This window comes from Physeter macrocephalus, unplaced genomic scaffold, assembly GCF_002837175.3.
Source record: "Physeter macrocephalus isolate SW-GA unplaced genomic scaffold, ASM283717v5 random_301, whole genome shotgun sequence".
NCBI classification, from domain to species: domain Eukaryota; kingdom Metazoa; phylum Chordata; class Mammalia; order Artiodactyla; family Physeteridae; genus Physeter; species Physeter macrocephalus.
In genome coordinates, this window is record NW_021145568.1 from 47,106 (window position 1) to 75,000 (window position 27,895).

General features: G+C 58.1%; 1 protein-coding gene across 1 annotated transcript; it reads right to left on the minus strand.

Annotated features, from left to right (window-relative positions):
• Window positions 1-241: 241 nt before the first annotated feature.
• Window positions 242-27,881, minus strand: PITPNM3 (PITPNM family member 3; the record flags this gene model as incomplete). Its single annotated transcript, XM_028484951.2, has 15 exons — window positions 242-3,841; window positions 5,340-5,468; window positions 7,373-7,556; window positions 10,601-10,750; window positions 11,011-11,159; window positions 11,465-11,581; window positions 14,170-14,286; window positions 17,155-17,303; window positions 17,863-18,057; window positions 19,354-19,524; window positions 20,824-20,996; window positions 23,402-23,586; window positions 24,041-24,163; window positions 24,569-24,758; window positions 27,646-27,881. Coding segments are annotated over 15 exons (2,571 nt in total), but the record flags the coding sequence as incomplete, so codon positions are not given.
• Between the last annotated feature and the right edge of the window lie 14 nt (window positions 27,882-27,895).

The following is a 27,895-nucleotide window of genomic DNA, read 5'->3' on the forward strand; positions in this document are numbered from 1 at the left end:
GCCGAGTAGACAAATAGAAAAGGACAGTGGGGTCCGAGGGTGGGAGTCCCTACGAGCAAGCCACCCTACCGTCCCACCCCTCCTTGGTGTCACCCGCCTCTCCTTGTGCCCGTGAGGGTGGTGGTCAAATTCCTGATTTTTTTTCCCACCCACCCTCTTGATTTCTCAGCAAGGAGACAAGGACCCAGGCCAGGCCTCGCTGCTTGGACCTAACCCTACTTGTGGGGGCGGGGGGGGGGGGGTTCTTTTGGCTGAGCCAAAGAGAATAGGTTTCCAGAGCACTGAGGCACCCAAACCCCCGGGGATTCGGCAGGAAAGTTGGTTATTTAAGGCGGGGTCAAGCTGAGGCTCCGCACGCAGGACGCCCCTCCCGGACAGGGCTGCACCTGGGCTGGCTGAGCGAGTGTCCCCCACAAAACCGGCACCACCTCGGGACCCATTTCCACCTGCCTCGGGGGTCCGCCTTTCATTTAACAATCGGCGCCACGTTTCGTTGGCAGGGCACTTCCGGGGCGCGGGTCTGGGCTCCAAAGCCGTCAAAGTCCAGTTTAAAACCCATGCGTTCCAGCCTCCCCTCTTTCAGGGAGCCCACCCCACCCCAGTAATGTCTGGAATCCTGGGGTTCAAATATGTTGGTTTTCTGTGGCCCAGCAGCCAGGCTGGAGGGCCCTTTATCCAAATGCATGAAAGAGTCTTACCTTTTTTTTTTTTTTTTTTTTTTAATGTATCTGCTGCGGAGCCTAAGAGAGGAGTTGAGATCTTTAGAAAAATGCCATAAGCCGGAAGAGCAGGCCCTGGCTCCAGATGCACCCTGAACCCCCAACAGGGCGAAGGCAGGGGAGGCTGCAGGCAGGCCCTCTGTCGGGACAGCCGCCCCCCACCCCAAACTAGGAAGAACAAACATGCCACGCAAGGAACAAGGAGCTTTGGTCAGGCAGGAAGATCTGTTTTCCAGCTCCCGGGGGGCAGACACACTGGGAGCTGGAAGGGTTCTCCCGAAAACAGCCAGATTGGGGGTCACAGAAGTACTCCAGGAGAGGCAGTGGCACCCCCTCCAGAGAACGACACAAGTTGGCTCTTTGTTTTTCTCCAACTTAACTGCAAGGACAAAATCAAACAAACCACTGGCAGAGAGTTGCTGCGAAAGCAGTCCTGGAACAAGTCGAGTCTGATGGCTATACAGAGCTCCAAGTACACACACTCACACACACCGACCGAAGCTCCCAGAACGCTGTGTTCACCCTGTCTCACTGTACACCTTCAGCATCTGAGGTGCAAGCCGTCAGAGCCCCAAACCAGAGCTCCAGAAGGGAAGGGGTGCGGGCCCTCCTGCTGGGGCCCGCGTCCCGGCTCCGGCTCCACGGACTCCAAACTCCTCAGGGTCTCTGCTCTCTCTTGCTCCCAGCCTGGGGTTCTCAGAAGAAAGGGCCGAGGGACTCTAACTGGGGGAGAAGTATCTCACGCTAATGATTTCATCACTTGAGAGCCACACATCGGTGGCTTCTGCAAAAAGGAGATGGAATTTCAGAGAAGCAGACCGACTCCGCCCGAGTGTAATGCAGCGTCTGCTTTGGAAAGGAGGGGAAGGACTGGAGTTGACGTGGCCGTTGCCATATGAGCTGCTGCTCGATGGAGAGCCAAGAAGGACGAAATGTTAAAGGAGGGATGGGCCCTCTGCGAACCGCCAGGAGGCAGGACCAGAGAGGAAGCTGGGGGCGATCACCCCTCCCCAGCAGACTTGCCAGCAGCTCTGGGCCTGGGCGCAGATGCGGCGCTGGAAGTGGAGCCGGAGCTGGCAGGCTGGAGAAGACACAGTTCCAGTGGAGAGCAGGGGCGGGGGCTGGGAGCCCGGAGCCGTGCAGCCCCAGCGGCGCGGCAAGTTTACCGGGTGATTCACAACAGCGGTGCCAGCCGCCCCCACCAGCAGCCGCCACTGGGGAGGACACTGGCCGCATGGGACCTGCAAGAGGTAGAGAGCAGAAGCGACACTGAACTGACACAAGTGCCTGCTGGGTATACAGACGTCTGGGGCTGGGCAGCCCGGCCCGTGACCCAGAGCCTCGGCTGCAAGAGCTGGATCAGCCTCAGTGACAGCCCGGGTAGCCCAACACAGCAGGTGTGGGTCTGGGCCAGGGAGCGGGGGGCAGTGCAGGAGACCAACGCCTGGGCCAGGGGCTCAGCAGGAGGAAGGCCTGGGCAGAATTTGAGGGGCCCCAGGACAGCCAAGCCCGCCAACCTCGGGGGATGACCCAAGAGGAGGTTACGGGCACCAAACCAAGCTGAGTGGCAGGGGAAGGGAAGAGAACACAACAGTTTGAGCCAAGATTACATGAACCCCCGGAGCTCTGGGACCTCAGCTGTTATGCCTTCCAGGAGCCAAAGGGAGAAATCACTCTGAGCAGAGCTGGGGAGGGGGAGCCCGACCAGTGCCCTTTGGGGAAGGTCTCTTGTCCCTGGGACACCAGGTTTGGACATCAGTGCAAAGCAAACCTCTCTGTGGAGCAGGGACCCCTTCCCAGCAAACCCACAGAGGGGCTTCCTTGGAAGTGGTGGGGCAACGGCGGCTCCCTCCTGCCCCCTCTCCCTGCCCCAGCCCCTCTCTTAGTCGGCAAGGAAGGGATAGATCATTGTGCACTCTGAGGGGCTCTTAGGCCTGAAAAGCCTCAGAAGGCAGAAGCGCAGGACAGCCTAGGAGTCAAAAACTCCCGCCAATCTCAGCTGGGGGGACCCCTCCAATTACAGAAGGCAGGCAGGGCCCAGAGAGGGCAAGCAACAGGCTCAAGGGCTCACAGCCAGCCCAGCTAGGCCAGAACCCAGGGCCACAGCCTCACAGCGGGGGGCACCAGGCAGGACTCCGGGAAGAGGCGTAACTGTCCTCAAGGGCCACGGGAGAAAGGTGAGGATACTGAGGACAAGAAAGAGGGGACAATGGACAGCTGCAGGAGGACAGACCGTCAGCACCAGACCCCGCCCCCCAAGGGCCGTGGGCAAACGACTCAAACAGGATGAGCCCAGGGGCCATCCTCTCACTCCCAGAACGTGGCCACTTTGCCACAGGAGAGCCAGGCCCAAGATGGTGACCCGGGACGTCACACAGAGGGCGGGCACAAATGCCACTCGACCCTCCAGCGGGCAGCCAAGAAGCTGTACTTGCCAGCGGCTGTCGGTCCCTGGTGTGGGGGCTCCTCCCATTAGGGCCTGCCTAGCATCGCTGTGGAAGCCTCAGGAACTCAGAAAGATGGTCGACTTTGTCAAACACTCCGGCTCCGGGCACGCCTGCCCCCGGGATGACACAAACACCCACCCTAGCTGGGGCTTGCGTTGCAGGCGTGGCACAGCAGTGACTGCACTGAGACCCCTGGATCTCACCCCTTCGCAGCCCAGGGAGCCCCCCAAGGCCAGGCAGGGTCCTGCCCCCGTCGCTGGTCGGACACTGCTGGACAGACACGGGAGGGAAAAAGCAGGAAAAGGCCTGTCTGTGTCTGCCGGGGAGAAGGCAGCCTGCTGGGGCCCCCCTGCTCTGCGCACAGCCTGGCCCTCAGGGCACCGACTCGAACTTGGGGGGCCCGCGCGCCCAGCTGAGGGTGGGCAGGGGCCGCTCGTGGTCCTTGTCGGACTCGGGCTGGCTCTGGGCCCGCTCGGGCTTGGGGTTGGCGGGCGGGTCGGGCTGCTGCACCGACATGGTCCGGCGCAGGTGGTTGCGCTTCCGCAGGAACTCGGGCTGCGCGTGGAGGCCGAAGCTGCCCTTGCGCAGGATCATACGCGAGCTGCTCTTCTTGGGGCGCGAGCGGTGGCCGGCCTCCAGCGCGGCCAAGTGCGCGGCGTAGCCCTCGCTCAGGAACTGCAGAGGGGACAGGCGTCAGGCCAGAGGGGCAGGCGGGCTGTGGTCCTGCCCTTCCCCACACCCCCACATCGCCCTCTCCCCAGAACACCCAGCTGCTCCGGGACCTGGGCAGCTCATGACCGCTCAAGGCTCCCCGCCCGGCTCTGGGCAACTGAGCGCTTCTGTCTGTACCCACGGGTCACGCCAGAGTTCCCTGGATTCCAGATGGGGTGAAGCTCCCATCCTTGTCACTTTCACTAAAATCCCCCAAAGGTAAGTCTCTCTCTCCCCTCCTCCAGCTTCTACCGCGTGGAGCCTCGTTATTTTCTGGCCCCCGCAGCTGCCCTTCTTGCCAATCCCTCTCCCTGGGTCCTCAGAACCTTTGCTACTCAAAGTGTGGGCCGTGGAGCAACAGCCTCAGCACGACCTGGACCCCTGACGGGTAGCATGTCAGGCCCCCGCCCAGGCCTAGGAATCTGAATCTGCACTTAAACGAGGTCTCCAGGTGATGTGTGTGCACCTTAGAGCGGAGAAGCCCCGCCCTGACGGCCCCCGCCCTGAGGTCCCACCACCTCTGCCCCTCCACCTGCCGGGCACTTTCAGGCACCTCCCACTCAACGTGGCCCCGAGATCATCGCCTTCCATTCAGTCGCCTGCTTTTCAATCCCAGGAATGGTACCACCTACCCGGTCACCCAGGTCAGAAACCGGGCGTCATCCTTGACTTTCCCTTTCTCTCGATCCATGCGTCTGATCCCTTCGTTACCAAACCCAATCCATCCTGCCTTAGAAGTGCCTCTCAGACCCTTGGCCTTCTCTGCCCTGCCACCGCCCTGCCACTGCTGCCCTCCCCTCTCCCCTGCCTCTGATCCGCCTTCCACCTGCAGCCTGACGGATCTCTCTGAATCACAGACTCACTCCAGAGCCGTAGAGTCCCAGCTTGGCAAGACACACAGGCCATCCAGGACCCGCTGCTCCAGCCCCCTCTCCCTTTCCCTCCCACATCACACTCAGCCAAGCTGAGTCACTTGCAGTTCCCATAATATACATGTGCTCTGCCGTCTCCTGACCGTTGCTTTTGCTGCTGCCTCTGTCACAAAGGCTCCTCCAACCTCAGGCCCTTCCTGGACAATTCCTTCAAACTCCCAAAAAACCAACCTTGTCCCTGAGTCCGGCTTAGCTGCTCTTCTCTGGGACCTCACAGTTCTCTGTGCTCCCTGTCATTCATATGGCTCCTGCCACACTGCACTGTCCTTGTCTGCTAATTTTTCCATCTCCCCCACTAGACTGGATAATATGACATCCAATTCCACCGTGGATCTCCCCTGCACCCAGCGCAGGGCCTGGCCCAAAGCAGGCACCCAGTCGTGTTTGTTGAATGAAGGAAGGAAGGAACGAATGAACGAACGAACGAACGACTGAATGAGCAAACAATGGAATAAACCTCCTCCTCCCCTCTTCCCTTTTGTTGGTTCCACCCCCTCACCCCCCCAACCCCCAGCCCCACCTCTACCCACCTGGCACTGGGTTTGATACTTCTTGGTGGGCCGGCCCACAATGAAGATCTGGGAGGGTGGCAGGCCTAGCACGCTGTAGACGGAGATGTCCTTCGTGGAGCCATAGGCCGCACTGATTTTGATGAAGCACTGAAACACAGGGCAGCTGATGGAGGGAGAGGGGCCCCAGCGCATCCCCACAAAGGATTCCTAGATGTTCCCCCAGGGAGCACTGCTGGGGCACCCTTTATCTGCACACTGATAGACTCCAAGTCATGGGTCCCCCCTGCATCAGAAACCACCCCCTGCAGCGGCCTCCCCTCCCGCCCCACCGCCTGCACCGAAAGCCTGGCACAGGCTCCCCCTGTGAATCACAGCCCCACCATCTGCTGACCCCACGCGAGGAACGCGATCCGTAGGTTACGAACAGTGGGGCAAAGCGCTCCTCTGTGGACAGGAAATTGAGTGCCACGTTGACACAATCCAGGACCAGGACCGGAGGCCAGTTCTGTCCTGACAATTCTGCCCTCTGGTTCTCCTGCCCGTCCATGCCTTTCTCTCCATTCCATGACTGCCACCTGGATTCTGGTCTTCTGTCTCTCGCTTGGGCAACAGCCTCCCAACTGGCCCTCCTGGCCCTCGTTTCTCCCGCCAATCTGTTCTCCATACGGCTGCCAAAACGATCTTTCTACCACCCAAATTAGACACTGCCACTCCCCTGCCTTAAGCTTTTCCATGGCTCACCATTACCCTCAGCAGAGAGTTCATGGTCTTGCGCAGTTTCTAAGGTTTTCACGGCCTGCCCAGCCCAGGCCCCTGATCACTTCTGGGACCTCAGCTCCCGCTTGACCTGAATCTGATCCAGCACATACCCCCATCCTGAATACCTGCAGCTCTGAGAACACTCCAGGCTCTTTCCTACCTCAGTGCCTTTGCACATGCTGTTTCTTTGGCCACCGGACAAACTCATACTCATGCTTCAAGACTCAGCTCAAAAGCTACCACCTCCTAGAAGCCTCCCCTGGCCTCTCCAGACAAAGCTAGGTCTTTTCTCCTCTGTTTTCCCAAAGGGTCTTTTCTAATCACCCACCAGTAAACTGTCAATTTCCATGTTTTTCTTCCTGTACATCAGGGATTGGCAGACTCTTTTGGTGAAAGACCAGATACTAAATATTTTAGGCTTTGCACTCTGTTGCAACTAGTCAACTATTCCTTTGTAGCTGAAAAGCAGCCATAAACAACCCGTAAGCAAATGAGCATGGCTGTGTTCCAGCAATACTTTATTTATGGACATGGAAATTTGAGTTTCATATAATTTTCACCAGTCAGGAAACCTTATTCTTCTTTTGATTTTTTTCCCCCAACCATGTAAGAGAATTAAAACCATTCTTAGCTCACAAGTCATATAAAAACCATGGGCCGGATTCAGCCCCTGGGCCATGATTTGCCAACCCCGGCTCTAGATCAGCAGTTCTCAAAATTTTGTAAGCATCGGAATCCCCTGGCGGGCTTGTTAAAATACAGATTGCTGGGCCCCCTTCCCAGAGTTTCCGATTCAGTAGGTCTCCAAGGGGGGCCAGAGACTCTGCCTGTCTAGTGAGGTCCCAGGGAACCCTGTGCCACGGGGCGCACAGGGAAAATCACAGCTCTAGGACCTCCCGAGTTCTGTTTGCCTCTGTTCATCCCCAGCACCCAGGACAGGGGAGGGAACACACCAGGCACTTGAGTTGTCTGTTGAAGGGATAACCAGATGCAGAGACAAGAGCTTAGGCTTTCAGGTCAGAAGATAAAGGATGAAAGGGTGACTCTGAGATCCTGGGCGCATCCCCAAGCCTCACCTTTCTCACTTGCCTGTAGGCATAATAAGACACGCCTCGCTGGGCAGTAAAAGGACCAGCGAGGTGCACGTGAATGTGCTTTGCAAACTGGGAATCCGCTTGGACAATCGGAGGATGTGGGGTAAAGGAGGAGGCCCCCCGACCCCGGGTTGAGGGAGGAGGGGAGGGGTGAGGAGGAGGGCGGCGGAGGAAGCCCTGCCCAGCCGGGACACTCACCTCCTGCACGAGGTTGCGCAGGAAGATGGCCTTCTGCCGCAGCGGGTCGTGCACCAGCCCGTCTGAGAAGAAGATCATGCCCTGGGGGAAGTTGTGCTGGGACAGCCACGACACCACCCGCTGCTTCTGCATGTCCGGCCGCCCCGTGATGTAGAGGATCATGTAGCCCAGGTCCTGCCAGTGTCTGGTGAGACGGCAATGCAGGGTCCAGCCCCGCCCCGCGCGGGCCACCCCCTGCCCAGCAGCCCGCCCCACTCCCCACTTCCCCCCGCCCCGAGAGGCCGGAGGGGCTGTTCCCAGGAGCACTAGGGGAAAACAAGGGGGCACCCTGAAACCCGCACCCCCAGTTGAGCCCCGTGAGTCCTGGCCATCTCCCCCGGATGGCCCACAGGCACCAACCACATGCCCACAACACAAATGATCCCCCAACTCCTGCCCCCTTCTGCTTGGGTCCCCCCCTTCTCCGTGATGCGCCATCATCACGCAAGTTTCTGGAGCCAGAGAGAAGCCCCTTTGATTCCTCCCTTTCCTTTGGTCTCCCCTCCTTCTTCCTCCAATCAAGGAGCCTTTGATTCTACCCGGCAGGATCTTCACTCCATCCTCTCACTTTAACTCCACTTCTTAGCCTTAGCTCAGGACCCATCGCTCTCCTGGGCCACTACAAAACCCTCCTGGGAGGCCCCTTTCCCTCCAGTGCCCCCAATTCCAATCCAACCTGGGCTGTGCAACTTCGAGCAGGTTACTTAACGCCCCCAGGATTTCGGTTTCCCCATTTGTAAAATGGGGATAATAACAACAATTTACCACCTAGGGTTTTCTGAAGGATGAAATAAATTCATCCCAAACAAGCCTGGCAGCGACTTTACCTTATCCTTGGGACTGTTATCCTTGGGACTGTTTCCACGGTGATTTCTGTAAATTGCACATCTAACCCCACTACTCCTTTGCCTAAAGCCATTCCTGGCTCCCCGGTGCCCTGAGGTCGCAAGGCCCCCCTGCACTGGTGGTCCTCCACACTCTGCCCTTGAGCGTGGCAGCTCCCCCGCCACACGGAGCTGCTTTGCTGCCCCAGACAAGCCCTGTGCTCTTCTGCTGCAGACCCCTGCCCTAGAGAGGCTTTGTGGCTCCATCCCCTTATGTTCCCATCCCCCCATCTTTCAAGGCCACCTCCTCCAGGAAGCCTTCCCTGCTTTCCAAGCAGGATCTGCCTCTCTCTTCTCTGTGCTCTCACAGTGGGCAAGTGCTCTCCGTTGACATGGAATCCTGTCTGCAAGATGTCAGATGAGCCCAGGCCCGATTGCAGGCTTTTGTGGCGCTAGCCACTGACTGGCAACCATAGATTGGGGGTTTCCAAACCTGGAAGATGCTCTGAGAGATTTGGGGAGGTTTTGTAAGAATGAACAGGCTCAAGCGTCACCTCCAGAGTTCTGGTTAATTCTGAGGGGGTCCCCAGTGATCTGTGATTATAAAAAGCAGCTTCTGATGCTTAGCAAGGTTTGGAGAGCACCGCAGCGGCCCCAGGAGCCCATGCGAAGAGGTGAGAACAGCAGATGGACTGCCCCCCGCCCCCGAGAGGAAGGACCACACCTGGGAAGGGGACACTGACTTGGGAGGGGCTTGGAGAAGATATAATGGGAATGAAGGGCGCAGGCTTATTAGGAGGAGGTCGACCCCTGAAATGAGCAGGTCCAGGGCCTGTTTCCACAAGGCCAGTGGGCATCTTGAGGTGAGCAGTCTCGTAGGAGTCCTTGAGCCAGACTAGTTTTCTCTCCCCAGAGTGACCGCTGCTGCTAGGGTGATGCAGGGCAGTCCCCTGACCCAGTCCCCAAGAACTCCCAGGAGCCGGGATCGGTCCCACTCTTGGTGTTCTGATCACGTGGAGTCCTGGAGTACAGTTTCTCATGCCCATGACTTGTTTTCTCCACTGGACTGTGAATTTCCCCTAACTAGGGTCTCTTTCGGCATCAGTGCCCGGCCCAGAGCCTGGCCCAGAGCCAGCCTCAGAAAAGAGTGGAGGGAGAGGGGCAGGCAGGGAAGGAGAGACTAAAGTGGTACCTCTTTTGCTTTTCTATTGGCAAAATCCGTTTGCACCTCTCTCAGCAGTACAATAGCCCTAGGAAGCTCTGCTTCCTGCCACACCTCCCGCCCTGTCCCAATCTGGCCTCCAACATCCAATGGCCCTAAACTTGCCCCACCTGTCCCTGTCACCTTCTTGGCCGATCAAAACCAGTTTTGTGTTTTCTTCTTTTTTGTCTTTCTGCATGTGCTAATATTTGTACAATGGCATGGACTGCAATATATATATATATATATATATATAATCTCCGTCCTTCAGGAGTTGCCTCAAATGTCACCTGCCCCAGGAAGTCTGCTCTGCTTTCTCCAGTCGGCTGTAATAGCTGCAATCTCTCGATTAGCACTGTGTTAGCTCGTCTTGAAAGGTGGCCTCCCAGTGAGCCACGTATCCCAGTAGTCACACCTTTACGTGGTCCCTTCCCCTTGAATCTGGTTCGATCCTGCGCCTCACTTATAACCAATAGCACATAGTGGAGAGGACACGGAATTCCGAGGCTGGGTCCTAAGAACGCTTGTAGCTTCCAGCGGGGTCTCTGGGAACCAGAGGAGGCCGGTCACCATGGTGGAAGTCAGCCACCAGGTACAAAGTCTGGCTAGTCTGAGACCACCTGACTGGCCACATGGAACAGCCACATGGAGAGAGAGAAAAGAGAGACCCCGGCCGAGGAACAAGACACATGAGGTCATCATCCACCTTGAACATCCTGAACCTCCAGCCCAGTGGAGCCCTTAGATGACCCCCAGCCTGGACCACCACCTGACTGCCATTGCCGGAGAGACCCCACGTGAGAAACTCCCAGCAGAACCCAGTCAATGATGTGATAGAATACTAAAGTATGATCTTCAGTTGCTAAGTATGGAGCCATTTGCTACACAGCAACCGGTAATCAGAACACACCAATTTTATCCTGATTGGGATCTGAATGCAAGAGACCAGGCCTGATTCACTGCACAGAATGCTCAGACGGTGTTAGAATTAACAGAGGGAGGAAGACAGGGAGGGGGAGAGGGAGGGCATCCGAGTTTCTCAAGGGCCCTCAGTAAATTACTCCCGGAGGTGAAGCCAGGACTCCCGGCTCCTGGCCCATACCCCCGAGGGCTGCCGGCCCCTGCCCCGGGGGGACACATCCCCTGCGGGGAGGGCGCACTCACCGGACAACGTCCACTGCCCCCGGCCGGACCTTGGGGTCGCTTCCCATGATGGACACGCTGGCCGCAAAGGAGCCGTCGATGCTGAAGACCACGCACTCCATGCCCCGGGGCAGCACCGTGAGGTAGCTCATCGCGCAGCTCTGGTCGCCCCTGAAAGGTATGGCCGGCCGTGCGCTCAAGGTCAGCCCACAGCCGGGGTCAGAGCTCAGTCGGGGCCAGGCTGAGAGAGAACCTGGGCGGCATCTCCCGATGCTGCGGCTGCGACCGCGTCCCATTTTCCTCTCTCCCTGCAGACAAGGACAGGGTCCAAAAGACAGTACCTCGAGGACCCCATCTTCTGGACAGGCCTGGCTGGCAGGGCCGTGGAGCATTCTCAGGGAACCACCATGAGAACGTCCCCTGGGTCTTACCTGACGACCATCTTCACGGGGTAGACGCCGACCCCCAGGCGCCGGGGCCGCGGCACGCTGTACGTGATTCGGCCGCTGCTGGTGGTGATCTCCGTGTCCAAGTACACCCAGCGGCCGGAGGAAGGCTCTGCCATCACCAGGATGTCCACCTGCAGGCAGTGAGGGGAACGGGGGAATGGCTGAAGGCCGGGGGGCTGGGGCTGCACTTGCGAGCTCTTCTCTGCCAGGAGAGCAGGGCTTGGGGTCCCGTCCACTGCTAGTTCCTGGCTCCCACCACCCTTCCTCTTCCCACTGCAGCCGCACCAGCTTCTCCGAGGCCACCCAGTCCATCCCTCACTCCCGCTGTCCCTCCCTGACCTGTGTGAGCGTCTCCCACCTAGTGCAGCCAGGCCTTCTGCAGCCCTCACCCCACGTGCCATGTGGTACCCAAGAGGGGATGGCCCAGCCTCCGTACCTTCTCCCCGGTCAGGGCCACCATGTCGAGGGGCCCGTACATGAACCGCCCCACCAGGACCTGGGGGCCGTCTTCCGCAGCAATCACGTCGTTGGCCCGGTGGTTGGCGGTGACATTCTGGAAGGACAGAAACCAGCTCAACTTCTGCAAGGGGACTTGACCTGGCTTTTTCCTTACGTCACCCACAGGATCAGCTGGAGGGATGCGAACCTGCCGGATATTGCCTTCCTTCCTATTAACCTCGTTAGAGTTCCCGAGATGTGTCCCCATGGAATCCACGAGGGAAACAGACCCTTAGACCCTCACGTTGTCTCCAAGGAGCCCTGGGCTCTTGCAGACCACCATTCTCTGCTCTTGATTCTCCCCACGGCCCGGACGTAACAGCCAGTCCTGAGAGCCTGGCATCCTTCTAGACCCCAGGCTGGAAACTGAGGGTCACCTTCACTTCTTCCTTCCTCATCACGGCTCACATCCAGTAGCCGTTTACCATCCGTCTTTGCTTCGTGGGCGATTTAAATGTCAAGAGTAGAGAAAACAGTGTAGGAAGTCTCCTGTGGCCGGAAACCAGTCACGGCCATTCTGGTTCTGTTCTTCTCTGGCTGGATTCCCCCACCCCGCTCGAGATCATTCTGGAGCAATGCTGGACGTCGCGTCACTTGTCTGTAACTATCCCAGCATCCCCATCCTTCTTCATGTCTGTTTTCAATTCATTCCGTAGCTCTAAGGCCTACATTGGCCGCAACTGCCCACCACTCCCAGCCTGGCTTCAAGACCCAAACCACTCTATCTTTACAGAACCACCCACATCTGTGTCTTTTCCCACACCCAGGTACCTCTCACCTGGGCTCTGCAAGTAGCATCTTAAAGGAGCCCCCTTATTCAAAAACATTCCCCGTGGCAGATCAACCGTCTTTATAAAGCACAGATCTTTTAACCCCCCGGGCCGTCGGGATGAAGTCCAAATCCTGAGCCTGGCATCGAAACTTTGCTGGGGGATGGGGCTCCCCTGGTGGTGCAGTGGTTGAGAGTCCGCCTGCCGATGTGGGGGACGCGGGTTCGTGCCCCGGTCTGGGAAGATCCCACATGCCGCGGAACGGCTGGGCCCGTGAGCCATGGCCGCTGAGCCTGCGCGTCCAGAGCCTGGGCTCCGCAATGGGAGAGGCCACACTTTGCTGGTCAATCTTTTCAGTCCCATCTCCTGCTGCTGCCCTCCGAAGCCCCACTGGCTCTTTCAGGTCAGGCTCTGCAGAGGCCTCTGGGCCTTTGCTCACGCTGGCCCCCCACCTTCCATGGCATCCCTGGTCCCCTGCCTCCTTCTTCCAGCCCATCCACTAAGACCTGACTCAACTTCGTCCTCTCCAAGAAGCTCTGGTGGACTCCCCAGAGACGGTCTCTACCTCCTCTCTATTCCCATGGTATTTTAATTCAATTCAACGAACATTTGCAGACACCTCATCTGCACTGGTCCCAGAGCTGGGCTCTGGGGATGCAGAGAGGAACCAGTCATGGACCCTGACCTGGAAACCCTCAGTCAAGTGGGAGATGCAGGCCTGCTTACAAGAATACTGATAAGGGAAGAGCTCATTCATGGAAATAAACCCATGGAAAGATGCCATAAAAAGGAATTAAGTACTGACACAAACCACAACGTGGATGAACCCTGAAAAAGGTGCTCAGTGAAAGAAGCCAGACACAAAGAACCACATATTGTACGATTCCATTATATGAAATGTCCAGAGTAGGCAAATCTATAGAGACAGAAAGTAGATTAGTGGTTGCTTAAGGTTAGGGGTGGGAGTAGGGGGCTGGGGGAGGGGGATGGGGGCTAAAGGGTAAGGGGTTTCTTTTGCAGGTGATGAAAATGATCTAAAATTAACCATGATGATGGTTGCACACATCGGTGAATGTACTAAGACACACTGAATTGCACACTTTAAGTGGGTGAATTGCATAAAATGTGGTTATAGCTCAATAAATATGTTTACCAAAAATAGAGTTGATTCGTGGATCACTGATCACCTTCTACCATTTAGGACTGTTCTTGGGGTCCGTGTCTGATGTCCCCACAGGACTGGAAGTGCCCCCACCACAGCAGTGGTGTGCTTGTGAATCCCCGTGCCCCACTGCCTGGCAAAGGGTCTGGGACACAGTGGGTACTGACGATCGCTTGCTGAGTAAATGAATGTACGCCTACCGAACTCCTATTCGTACGTCAATACCTTGCAGAGATGATGCTTCTTCAGGGAAGCGCCGCACGGCCTGCCCTGACAATCCTTCTCTTCATCTTCTTCCTAATCTGTGCCTCCCGGTATATGATGGCAAAGGCCACACCGGGCTGTGAGCCCCGTGGTTGTGTGTAGGACTCTTTCGGACTCCTGGGTACATCTACAGAGGCCTGGCTTATAGCAATTGCTCCACAATTGGCATCTCCTCACCATCCCCAGCGCCCTGGACCCCCCACCCGTGGTGCTCCTATGGAGCCAGGCCACGGGCAACCAGCTCCCCATCTCACCTACTCCCCCCTCCCCCCTCCACTGCAGCCCTGGGGGCCTCGTCTAAGCCTGAATCCCAGCACGCATGAGCACGGAGATCTGAGGAACAAACCAAAGCCCTTCCCCGCCGTGTGGATGCCCCAGCCCCCGGGGGCAGCCCCACCTCCCCGAGACCACAGCCTCAACCCGTAGGCACCTCCAACAAGCACATACCCGCAGCTTGACCTGGGTCCTCTTACGAAGCCACTTCTCGCGGGGGTTGGTGGGGCTCAGTGCTGCGGGGTCCAAGCCAGCGCTCTCCTTGACGTTCACGCTCTCATAGCGCATCACCTGATCAGTGGCCCAGGAGGACTCCGGGTCAGGCCATCTGGACCCCTCTCCCTCCTCCCCATGGTGTCAGGGCCCTCCAGCTTGCGGCCAGTCAGGCCATCCCCCAGGCCTCCCCACCTCCCAGCCTGGGACCCTCAGGAGGCCGGGAGCCCCCAGCACCTACCACTCTGCCCACCTGTCCTGACAGCTGGGGCCAGACCACTGTCTCTCAAATGCTCTGGCCTGGGAGCAGCCTCTGCTCTCGACACCCAAACCTAGCAGCCACCTGCGTCTGTACCCATTCTCTGCCCTCCCCCATTACGGTGGGTGACCCTTACTGAAGGCCAGCTGGAGCCCTGGTCCCACCCAGCCCCACCCACCTCCTCAAGAACATAATGGAGCCAGCTCCCCCTCAACCTTATGTCGCTGGCTAGTCCCTCACTACTGGATCATTCTCCTTAGCATCTAAATATGCCGTCATAGCGCCCCTCCCTAGGACCCCTCTCAACAGCCATCACATGTTCCTGTTCTCCCTGACAGCAAAAGTCCACAGAAGACTCGCCCTGCACTGTCTCCACTTCTCCCCTGCCTTCTCCCCTCCCTCACTCCAGGCAGGCTTCTGACCCTGTGTCTCCCCTGAAGCCATTCTTGCCAAGGCCCCGTGACCTCCATCCTGCCCAACTCAGCGGCCCCCTCCCGTCTGTCCGCTCTGGTCCTCCTCCGTTTCCTTTGGCGGCTCTTCCTCTCTCCCCAGAGGAGCTCCAGGACTCCTCCCTGAACTTCTCCATCTACAGTAACTCCCTCGGTATCTGTGATATTGTGATTTATAATAAGAAGTATATATTTGGTCTTTGTCCAATTTCTGGCACAAAGCTCGTCAAATCCTTGGAATTTCCTAAGTGAAAGGGACAAAGGTGTCTTTTGTTATGTTAATGAGGTGACTTGAACCGCATCTAAGGATGGGGCTGGTTGCCAGAAGAACCAACCTTGTGATCAGAGCGTTGGAACTTTCAGTCCCACCCCAGCCCCACATCACCACCTCCAGAGAGGGGAGAGGGGCTGGAGGTTGGAGTTCAATCATCGATGGCCAGTGATTTAATCCATCATGTCTATGTAATGAAGCCTCCACAAAAACCCAAAAGGATGGGGTTTGGAGAACTTCCAGGTTGGTGAACACATGGGAATTTAGGGACAGTGGTGCCCTCAGAGAGGGCATGGAAGCTCCAACTCCTTTCCCCATACCCTGCCCTTTGCATCTCTTCCATCGGGCTGTTCCTTTTATAAAATCCTTTTATAATTAACCAGTAATCTAGTAAATAAACTGAGTTCTGTGAGCCACTCTAGCAAATTAACTGAATCCAAGGAGAGGATCTTTGGAACCTCCATTCTATAGCCCGTGGGTCAGAAAACCCAGGTGAGGGATTTCCCTGGTGGTCCAGTGGTAGACAATCCACCTTCCAATGCAGGGGACGTGGGTTCAATCCCCGGTCGGGGAACTAAGATCCCACATGCCGCGGGGCAACTAAAACCCACGCGCCACAACTACTGAGCTCACACGCCTCAACAAGAGAGCCCGCGTGCCCCAAACTACAGAGCCCGCGCGCCACAACTAGAGAGAGAAAAACCTGCATGCCACAACTAGAGAGAAGCCCATGCGCTGCAATGGAGAGCCCATGCGCTGCAACGAAAGGACCCACATGCCTCAATGAAGATCTCACGTGGGCCAACTAAAACCCGACGCAGCCAAAAAAAATAAAGAAAAAAATGTTTCATGATGTTAAAAAAAAAAGAGAGAGAGAGAGAAACCCAGGCGATGACCTGAAGATTGACATCTGATGGGGGAGGGGCGGGCAGTTGTAGGGCTGAGCCCTTAACCTGTGGGATCTGACCCTATCTCTGGGTAGATAATGTCAAAACTGAGTGAAATTGTAGGACACCCAGCTGAGGTCAGAGACTTGCCTGGTGTGGGGAAAAAACCCACACGTGGGAATTGGTGCAAGAAGCAGGGCAACCCATCACTGGCTTTAAATGCCATCAAGCTCTGATGACTCCACATTTTTATCTCCAAGCCAGCTGAGCTCCAGACTCTCCACTCACCTTCCGTCCCAACACCTAACAGGCATCTCATCTTCCCAGGTCCAGACCCAAGACTCAGGATCCCCTCCCGCCCAGCCCGGCTCTTCCCCAGCCCTAGGGCATGGTGTCACCATAGTTAATCGAGTGGAAACCAGGATTCGTGGGACCCCCCTCCTTCCCTCGCAGCCCGAATGTCAGCAGGTCCTGTCACCACACCTCAAACCCGGCAGCTCCTCGGCACCTCCGCCACCGGCTTCCTAGCGCAAGCCGCCACCTCAAAGCTGGGATCCCAGGCTTGCCTCACAGCGGGGCCTCACGCCTGCTCCCCTGCCCTCCAAGCAGCAGCCACGGGACTGCCTTCTAAAATATCAGTATCTCTCCCTCGCTCACAACTCCGCAGTGGCTTCTCATCGGACCCAGTATAAAATCCCCCTCTGACCTTGGCCGTGGAGGGTGCGTGTGATCCGACCCGACCCTCCCGGCCTCTACCCTCCCAGGCTCTCCCTCGGTCACTGGCCTCTCTCTCCACCTATTTTAGAGACGAGGACCTTGAGACCCACAGGGGAACAGGCACGATGACTCCAGTCTCCAAGCTGAAACATAGGTGCATTCTCCTACGTGGCGTCTATTTAATATTCTAGAAGATACCACGCCATTGGCCAGAAGCCAGTGTTCCTTAGGAAAACCGTTGTCTGTCCAGGTCCCCCCCCCCCACTCGCCGCGCTTCGGTGCCTTGCCAGTGTCCAACATGGCCCGCGAGGTCAGCCTCTTCTCCCCAGAAGGATGGGCCCTCCCAAGAAGGGACGGCAGTACCTGTCTCAGGATGAAGGCCACCACGTCCGTGGACTCCCAGTAGCTGGCGTGGAAGAGGTGGGGCAGGGCCACGGTGGGGAAGGCGGTGAGGACGTCGGGGCAGTACAGGGCGTAGTCGATGCGTTTGCTGCCCCACCACTTGGCTGTGACTGCGGGTCCGAGAGGGGGGCACGGTCAGGGCGGCCCGCCCGGGGCTTTGACCCAAGGGGCGGCGTGGGACCCCGGGGCCCGGATCCAGGGGTGGATGTGCCACTCGGGGCACAAGTTTGGGGCCAGAGCGCTCGGCTCAGCATGAGCTCTGGGAAATGTGCCACTCCTCCTCCACCTTCAGCGACCCCCCAGCCCCCTCGCACACCCACCCCTCCCCCAGGACGCGGCTGCAAACTGGTCCTCAGGACGTGGAGGCCAGACCCACGGAGCCGTGCGCCGTCTCATCCCAGGGCTGTGGGTCACAGGGACACCCAGGGGGAAAACTGAGCGTTGGGATTAAGGCGAGGCCTGGCAAGGTCACGGCTCAGTCCGCGGTCGGAGGTCAGGGCCCCTGTCCAGGGTCAGAGGTCACAGTTCTCTCTGAGGCCAGAGCTCGGTCTGGATTCCCTTTTCCCCTCGTCCCCCGCCCGCAGCAGCCCCGGCAGTGGGCCAGCGGCCACCCGGAGGAGGGTCCCCTCTCCCGCGAATCCGGGCAGGGCCCGGGAGACCCTCACTCACTGCGGGAGGTGCCCACGGGGGCCAGGCTGTCCGAGGACTCTGAGCTCTCACTGTGGGAGCTGCCCTGGCTTATCCTCCGCCCCGGGCGCTGGGACCCCGGGGCCTGAGAGGGCGAGGCAGGGGCCTCCAGCAGCGGCGGGCTGTCCCGGGAGCTGCCCTCCAGGAAGAGGGAGCTGTGGGCGTGCAGGGCGTCAGCTGGAGGGGGAATGTCACCGTCAAGGCCGAGTGGCGGGCCTCAGATGAAGCTGCCCGTGTGCGCGGCCCCGTGCCGGGCAGGAGGCTGAGCCCGGCCTGCTCCCTCACCTGGCCAACGGGCAGCCCGCTCCTCTTTCCCCAGGGCCTGACGGGACCCCCTCACCACAGTGTGCGGTCAGATTTCACCTCCTCCAAGCCAGGGGTTAGGCGGGCACGAGCCAGGGTCCCAACCATCACGTCCAGCCCCAGGAGAGCTGCCGAGGGCGCGTCTGGGACACTGCCCCAAAAGCACCAGCTGAGGTCACAGGTGGTCCATTACCGTGTGCTCTTGTATCAGACTCCTCCCTGAGCCACAGAGGATTGTGGCTGAGCTTGGCAATGAATGGGGACTCCAGCCTGGGAGCAAGGGTGCCCCCTGGGGGCAGGGGGATGCCCTGAGCAGAGAGTGACACATTTTAAATGTGTGACACATTTTTAGAGCCCCTTCTATCTACGGAAACTCCTGACAAAAGAGGACCTTGGAAATTAAGTTTCCATTGAAATGGGGGCAAGGGGGGTAAATTGGATTTCAATCCTGAATGAGCCACGTGCACAGCAGCCCCCACCCTCAATCTGGTCCAAATCTCTGAACAGGCTTGGCTAAACATCCTGAACTGTGGTACGGAGCCAAGGCTCTGATCTCCAAGCCCCCGACCGTCCAACAGAGGCCTCCCCTTGGCCTCGCCCCAATCCATGCCTGGCTCACCCCACTTAAGCCCTGGAGGCCACTGGCCCTCCCCCAAACCCACCTGCCCTTGCTCCTGCTGTTCTCTCCACCCAGAAGATCTCCCCAGCCCCCATCCTCCAGCTCTTCTCCACCTGTCCAAATGCCTTGGTTGAAGGCCCCCTCTTCCACGAAGCCCTCCAGGGTGACCCACTCCCTGCCCTGCCCCTCCAGAGTCCAGGCTGGGCTCTAGGAATAGCACTCAGCATGGATCCCCAGACTTACAATCAGGTCTGACCACTCAAGTATTACGCTGGTCCCGGCCATGGGAGCTGGTCACAGGGCAGAGAGCCCAAAGATACCCCCTGCAGAACAGGCGCTCACACAGGTGGGCTGCTCGGAAGGCAGGTGAGTCATCTGTCTTCCTGTCCCCCCCACCCCGCACAGAGCACACAGACCTTGTTCAGGTGAGTCTAGTCACTGTGACAGCTGACTAACTTGGAGGGGCTGGACCAGAGAGGGTGGCCCTGGGGCTCCTCCTAGCTGGGGCCCAGCCTCCGGCTCAGCACACTCTTACACTCCTGAGGGCCTACCAAGGAGGAGGGACTGTCCGTCACCCAGCGGGAACCTCTGGTAGCGGGGCACGCTGACGGGCGACACCAGGTGGAACTTGGGCTCCAGCAGTGGTTCAAGCCGGGAGGCAGAGGGGTCTGCGCAGTGGAAAAAGCTGTAGACCTGACTGCAGGCAGGACGTACCTGGAAACCTGGGTGGGGGTAGGAAGTGGGAGGATACATGGGGGAAGCCCCTTGAGCACCTGCTCCCTTGGCCCTAGGAGGCTCCCTTGACTGCAGCTTTGAGTAGCCTACTCCTCTGCTCAAGAACCTGCCATGGCTCCCTGCTACCAACAGGATCAAAGCCATTAGGTTCAGCTTGGCCTTCAATGCCTTGCCAACCTGCCCCACCTAGAAGCACCGCTGTAGGCGCCCAGCACTACAGCCATGGTGGACGTCGGTGACTCCCCAGCCAGGCTTGCTGCTTTCCTTTCTCTGGGCTTCTGCTCAAGCTGCCCCTCCTCCTAGCAGGACGCCTTCCACTATTTCCACTGGTCAAACTCCTTTAAATTCTTCTAGCTGTCACTTAGTTGCTACCTGATCTATGAAGCAGACCTAGGATCTTTCAGACAGGATCAGCACCCCTTCCTTCGGCCCGCTCAATTCCCAGGCCCGGTAGTAAGTAGACGTCTTAGTTTGCCAGAGCTGACAGAACACTTCTCCCATTGACCAGCAGGTGTCTCCACTGAGGCTTCAGCTCATCAACGCGCCTCCCTGTCCCTCTTAGAGGACTGGACGGTCCAGCATCCAGGGAGCCCTAGGTTTCCTTAGCAACGTTAAGGGCGGCCGTGGGATTCTGCCTCCTCTCCCCACTTCTAGCAGAGCCCCCCCTGCCACTTTTTATCTGTTCCATAGTGCAGCTTGTTGGTAAACTTTGGTGCTAAGGAAATTCGAGAATCCCTGAGCCATTGTTCTCCGATCCAGCCTCTTATATCCTCAGAGTCATTGCTAAGCCATCTGCTGGTGCAAATCACCTCCGTGTGTATTTTAGAGGAATGGGGAGAAGGCACTGAAGGCTGCAGGGACTGCGAGAGCAAAGGCACCGAGGTGAGCAGGGCATCTGCAGGGGGCAGCAAGACCAACCTGGCTGCAGAGGGCCTGCCTGGGCGCTGGGGACGGAGGGGGTGGGTGCAATAGGGCTCCTCTTCCCTGACAGCATGACAACTGGACAATGGGGGCACAAATCAGTCTGGGGCATGTGACAGGGACAGCAAAATCCACCAGGAGCTGCCTCACCTTTGCCCATCTAGGGAAACTGCCTCACCTTTGCCCATCTAGGGAAACTGCTCCACGCTCCTCCCCCCCGACCCCTCCTTCTTCTTCCTCCGCCTCTGTCTTCATCTACCCCAACTCCGTGGCCCTCCCCGCCTCCACTCTCCCCAATTCCAGGCCCTCACACAGTGGCCTAGTGACCCAAAGGCATCTTGGACCCCAGCTCGCGCCACACCCACCGTCCAGTCCGGGCAGCACCGTCCTCCGCATGGCCAGGACCAGGCCCAGGGGCGAGCCAAAGAGGAAGAAGTCGGACACCTCAAAATCCAAGCGGCCCAGGCTGACCTCGGGGAGCTGGGGCCCCCCGGCCGCAGGGGGCTCAGCCTCATCCTTCAGCACGCTCGAGTGGATGCTGGCCGAGGGAGGAAGACAGGGGAGCGCAGGTTAGGGGAGGACCAAGCATGAGGGGTGAGCACTTAGCAGAGCAGCCTGAGGTCCGCGGTGCAGCGCCCAGCCCTCCGTCTCTGGGGCGGGGCTCAGACCCGGAGTCCACTCGATGGATCACCGACACGAGTGGGCGACCATCTCAGCATCCAACACCAAGGCCTGGCCAACATGTGGGTAAGGCAGCAGTCAGCCAACTTTTCCTGTAAAGGGCCAGATGGTAAATATTTCAGACTTCGGGGGCCATATGGCCTCCATCACATCTACTTAACTCAACTCTGCCGCGTGGCACGCGGGCAGCCACAGACGCTACTTGAACAAACACGCGTGGCCATGATCCAATCAAACTTTCTTCACTAAAATGGACTGAGCACCTGGAAACCTAAGCCCCCTGCGCACTGGCAGGTCTGCCCCATCGCACTGGTCTTGTGATGGCCACACTGTGAATTCCTGTCCTGTCCAGCAGAGAAGCCCGGCCTGGCCAGACCGCTGGGTGACATCAGTTCCGCCAGGATGAGGGCTTTCATGGTAACTCATGTTCCAGGCAACTCGCAGACACGGATGCAAACAGCTTGGTCTTCCCTCCCCTCTAGCCCACAAGGGAAGCTGAGCTTAAAGAGAAAAACATGAGACACACAGAATTCCAGCCGTTCCCATCCCAGGTGCCCGTTGCCCCGAACACGTCAAGCTGATGTCTAGCCAGAGACCCAGAGTGGGCTGCTGGGAATGGGCAGAAATCTGGGGACCTCCCTGAACTTCCAGCTGCATTTAGGTACTGCTCGGGGTTTAAGAAAGTCCAGCAGGATCGCATGATCTATGAATCCCTTAACGGAATGCAAATTCTACTAAAATACTCAAGTTGGAGGAGAAAGGGAATCTTAGAAATAACAGTCGAAATAATGTGTGCCAGTCCCCCGTCCCCTGTGGGCGAGGGTCTGGGCCGTTGAATCTGAATCTCCACGCACCCCCCGCCTCGCGCAGTGTGAGCATCTTGCAGTGAGGATGACCCCCCTGGGGTTTAACAATTCGTATTTCATGCACAGCGTGGTCCCTAAACACACACCAACTACTTAACTGCCGGAGAAACAGCCATCTGTCCCTACACCAGAAGGAAGCGCTGGCTGTGTTGGACCAGCTCTCGAGAGCCTCCAACCTCACGTCACTCTCCAAATTTGGGGCTTTCTTAAAGGATTTTTCAAGGATGAACCAGAAATGGTATGATTTTACCCTGCAACCTGACTTGAAATGTAGCTGCTTTTCTAAAGAATAATCTTTCAGAGGGGCTTTCAATATGATTTGAATATGCAGAGCCTTTGACCTAATAATTCTTCCTCCAATAATCCATCTGAATGAAATAACCCCTATATATATATAAATATTTATGCACAAAGATGTTTCTGGAGTGCTGTTTATAATTGCAAAGAACTGGAAAAAGCCAAAGTGTCCAGTTACTGGGACTAAGTAAGATGTCATCCATTCACTCAAAAAATATTTTTAAGAATATTTACCAAGTATTTTTAATTATATGGGGAAAAGACCACACTATAAGAGGGTTTTTTAAAGTAAAACTACAGGCAAAGCAAGTAAAAAATATACCGCGAGGAAATACTCCAAAGTCAGCAATGGTGAGAGGATTCATTTTCCAAATGTTGTGATGACCTCATGCTACTTATCATTTGGGTAGAAAAGAAGGAGGGAGGATGGGAGGGGAGAATTGAGGAGAAAGGGAAGAAGAAAAGAGGCGTTCCTTCCCATCTGGATCTATGTTCAATACCCATTTGAATCCTGAATAAATGTACAGATAGTTCATTTAGCCAGTGGCTGTTAACATGCCTCTTCTAGAAAGTTAAAGGGTGGGCAGTTCCACGGAGGGACCCGGCTGGCCTTTGAATGAGGATGCATTGGGTGCTGGACACTGGGAGACCAAAATGCTGACCCCAACTCTCCAGTAACTGGCTGTGTGATCCCCGGAAAGTTCCTAACCTCCCTGGCCTCTGCTGCCCCATCTGAGAAATACCAAGGACACAATACTAAGAAATACAAAACACACCTACATCTGTTCTTTCACCAGATTCTTAAGACCATCGGTGAAGTAGGCTGAAGGGCAGCATCTACTCTCTTGGTGAGACCGATTGCCCCCATCTCTCTGCAAGCTGGGGCGTGGGGCGGACGCAGCGTGCAGAGTCCCGGGCCTTGGCGCAGGGTCCGTGGGGAATGGCCTTGGTCCCAGCATTTCAGTGCTGGTCCCTTCCCCCCACCCCGATGCAGTGGCCTGGGAGTCACAGGCCTCCCAGATGACCAAGGGGCCATGGGCCAAGGTCCCGTCCCCACCGGACGCTTTGCTGGAAGGCAGCAGGCGCAGGGAGCGGTTACCTTGATAGGAAGGCGTGATGCTGGGTGACGGCCTCGCAGTCATAGGTGGAGGAGTCGCTCTGTTTCCGTGGCAATGGCCTCTTGGGTTCTTCATCCTCCAGCACGCTGGAGACATCGATGCTGCTCTTGCTGAGCCGCTTACTGCTGGCCAGGCTGCACTCCTCCTCCACCACCACCGGGGTGTCCTTTGGGGCCGAGCAGAGGACCGGAGGACACTTCAGTCACCGGAGACTCTGGGGCCCCGCCTCCTCCCCCAGCATAAATGAACCCCTTTCTCCCACGGTGTGAGAGGCAGTACTTCTTCCAAAAGGGGCATGGGAGCCACAGCACAGTAACGGTGGGATTTTAGGCACAGGGCTGTCCCCCAAGTCCAGAGGTCTCGGCAGTCCAGCAGGACTCTGGACGGCTGTCTGGGGACCAAACCCGGCATGGGCCCTCTCTGGGCTTCGGTTTCTTCACCTGCAATAATAACCTCCCACCACTCTTGCAGGACTGTGATACGGTACCTTGTAACGTGGATGGCACAGCACAAACGTGAAAAGCTAACACTGCTCCCGCGAGAGAGGCCCGGTTCCCCTGGGGCCGGGGCTGGGGCTCCCAGGGACAGACCCTCCCCCATTCCCACTAGCTGGCCCGCACCTGGGCACTGCTGACGCTCCCCCTCCGGCTGCCGCTGCCCGGGCTGTCACCCGAGGGCCCCGCGCTGTAGCAGATGGCATCGAAGGCCAGGAGGCCCCCCACACAGTCCCCGATGAGACACACCTGCAGAAGGCAGAGCTGGGACGGCAGGCCTGCCCACCGCCACCCCCCCACCACTCCACACCCAGCCAGAGCGTGGGCCGCCTGTCCGCGGGGGGACAAGGAGCCTGTCCCAGGGAGGCACTGAGAGTCCCAACAGGGGGATGGGAGGGTCAGCTTGAGGACAGGACGCAGGCTACAGTCAGGGGTCAGACTTGGGCCACAGATCAGCGTGGGCTGAAAATCAGAACTCAGACGTTGGCCTCAGTTTTTCTACCTGTAAAATGAGGATAAACCCGAAGATCTCAAAAGCCTCTTCGGATCTCAGAAGCTAGGGCTCCAGGGCATCCTGGCCTAGATCCTTCTGGAAGACCCCAGCCTCTCTCCAGGCAGGGACCAGGACAGGGAGGCGAGGGCAGGCTGTCCTACCTGCCCACTGAAGCCAATCCCATCGGGGGATCTGAGGAACTCCATGTACACCCGGTTGGCTCGCTCGATGACGGTGGCGACTGCATCCTGGTACTGCGGGGAGGAGATGGCCAACAGGGCCAGGGCGGCCAGAGGGACGTGGTCCTGGCTGTTGCTGAGACAGCCCTCATCGTGGCTGTACGGATTCAGGCTGCAGACAGGGGGCCAAGGTCAGCCCAGCCAGGCAAAAGAGAGCACACGCTGGCCAGGAATTGGGCGTTCGGCTCGGGGACTCTTCAGGAGGACCCAGGCAGGAGCCGGATGAGACAAAGCACAGGCAACGGGGTGGGGGTGGAGGGGGGGGCAAGCTTCTGCTGAATCCCCTGTATGTCCATCCCGTGCCAGCCGTGATGTGGGCCCTGTGTCTCTTATGACAGCAGTGCTCTCTGCCCTTTGCTGTATGGCCTCAAAGGACAGCCCAGTTATGGAGGAAGCCTCTGGTGTAGATCAGGGTGGGGACATGTCATCATGGCAGACTTCCTGGAGGAGGTGAGGTTTGAACTAGGCCTCAAGAAAGTCTTTAGGGAAGCTAGAAGGGAGGTGAGAGGGCGTGCCAGGCATGGCTATCACACATCAGCCACAGCCCGGAGTTGGGCATGCAGCTGCACGCACGATATCGTGTCCATCTTTCTGGGGAGAGGATCAGAGCCATCAAGGGCTTTGCAGAAAGGTCTGTGACCCCAGAAAGGACTGAGAGAGCCTGTCCTACAGCACCCCCCCACCAGTGGATTGATCCTCAGCCGCTGCGTGGGCCCCTCACTTCCTGCCTCCCTCTCTCTGGGCAGCTCAGCCCCAACAGGGACCAGCTCCCAGCTGCCTGTGCCTGCCTGCACCCCACCCGTCCTACCTCTGTCCCCTGGGGCATCGGACCCAGCTGGCCGGGAGGGACAACAGAGATGTTGTACGTCCCCTCTCCAGAGCCTGCCCTTCCCCCATAGTCCAAGCTCAGGTCGACCCAGGACCCAACAGGGACCTGACAGAAACTGGGGAAGGTGACAGGGCTCAGGGCACCCTGGACAGGAGGCAGAGAACTCACGGTGTGCCAGGCGGGCCTAACAGCCATTCCTCATCTCCAAAAGAAACACAAATTAGAGGAAACAGCCCTCAATTGCAGCCGGAGAGATTTTAATTAGCTGAGAAAGACCTCCTTCCCAGCAGTGATTAGGGGTGATCGATGGCCCGGGTAAGGAGCTGCCTGGGGGAGAGCTAGGCTCCCTCCCGCTGTCCCCTCCAGTGGATGCCGGGCCATTCGTCTTCCTGGAGATCAGGCCCGGGCTGGGTGACCCAGCTCTGCAGGTCAGATGTCCTGGGGGAGAGGGGGTAGGGGTGGGGAGCCCTGAGATTGATGATGAAGGAACAGAATTAACTCCGACTTTTGGCAGTGACGGACAGAGCCTTCTTTCAGCTCTGCCTCCCAAACCCGCTGCAGAGCAAGAGCCTGGAGGGAGTCAGGATGCAGATTCTAGGGCTCCTCCCCTCCGGACTCAGCCGACCCAGGGGGAGGCCTGACCGCCTAGCAGTTTAACAAAAATCACACCCGGATCTGGGCCATCAACCAGGTTGGGGAACTACCCTCCTTCCCGACCGAACCTCCTTCCTTCCAACTCCGGTTGGGATCTGCCCAGCCCGTGTCCTGGGAACACGGATCAATCTAGAAGGCAGAGGAGACTTTCCTTTCTCTCTCAGAGGGGAGAAGAGAGACCCCCGCATGCCCTGCCTGTGTTCCCCCTGAAGCAGCCGGACGCTGAGCCCCTCTCCTTAGAGCCACACCTGATCCAGAGCACCCAGTCCATCCCCCTGGGGAGCTGGCGCCAGACTGGGGATCCCTCTCCACCCTCCCCAAACCCCACAGGGAGGGGGGCTCCTCTGCAGAAGCTATGAAAGGGGGTGAGGGGCGAGACCGAGGTGCCTTGCCGCTGGCCTCCCTTCCTCCTCAGCTGCAGAAAGTTCCCGGCTCCAGGCTCGAGAGCCAGCCGTTTGCCACACGGGCGCTCAGGGTCTTGTTTGCCTGTATCACTGCTGAGCGGCCAGGGCTCCCAGCTGGCTCCAGGCCCCACCTTCAGCTGGTTCAACAGGGCAGGCATCTGGGGAGCACCTGAGGGAGCCACCGGGTCCTGGAGAAGTGGGCAAGATCTCCCAAAGTCCCCCAGGTTCCGAGGGCCCCCAGGTTCACAATCTGTCCCGCACTGGTTCCAGGGCAGGTTCGTGAAGAACTAAGCCCTGCAGGCACACTGCCTTATTCCCAGCCAGCAGGGCTCTCTTCTCCTGCCCCGGCCCACTGTCCACCAACAAGGACAGTGCCTTTTCTCCTACCAGGATGGTGACGTGAGTCTCAGCTAATGCCCACGCCCTGCCATGTGCTTCACATGCCCTAGCACACGGAATCCTCACAAAAACTCTAGGAGGTGGTTAATACCAAGATCACCCCCATTTTACAGATAAGGAAACACACAGGGAGCGGTTAAACAACTTCCCCCAGGTTACACAGCCGGAACTCAAATCCAGGCTGACCGGAGAGCCCGCACCTTAACAGGTTACGCTACTCTCAAAGCACACCCAAAAGTCACCTCCTCCAGGAAGCCTCCCTGGCTCTCTCTCTGAGTGTCCACAGTGCCCTGTGCCACCTCCATCATAGCACACAACTCTACTGGCTCTTAACCGTGTGGCTCGAGAGTGGGGCTGCCTGGGTTTGACTCCTGGGTCCACGGGCTGCGTAACCCTGGGGACATTGCTTAACCTCTCAATGCCTCAGCTTCCTTGTCTGGGCCAACGAGACCAGAGCCTGTTGAGCACAGGAAGTGGGTCTGAGTGCCACCCAGCCCTGGGCAGAGGAGGAGTCAGTGTGCAAGTGTTAATCACTTTGGACTCTAGCTGACCACTTCCCACCGGTGACGCTCGTGGTTGATCGGGACCTGACACCCCAGAGAGGCCTAGGCAGGCACCTACCTGCCCACCACGTACCCAGGTGGCAGAGGCAGCCCCTCCGCTTCGGCCCCCCACCAACCCCAGCCAGTCCAAACAAGCAGAAAGGGACTCACTTGGAGACGAGTGAGAAAGCTTCAGAGCAGATGGCGGGACAGGGGACGAACTTGATGAGGATGTGGCCCAGGGCTGCGGGGAAGTGGGCGCGCGTGACCTTCTCCAGCACGGAGCTGAAGGTGTGGATGTCGGCCACCTTGCAGGAGGGGTCCCCCGAGCCCGTGTCCAGGATGTTCCCCCCGTGCAGCACCAGCAGGAGGACGTGCGTCTTGCAGGAGCGCTGCGGGCAGCCTTCCTAAGAGGGACATC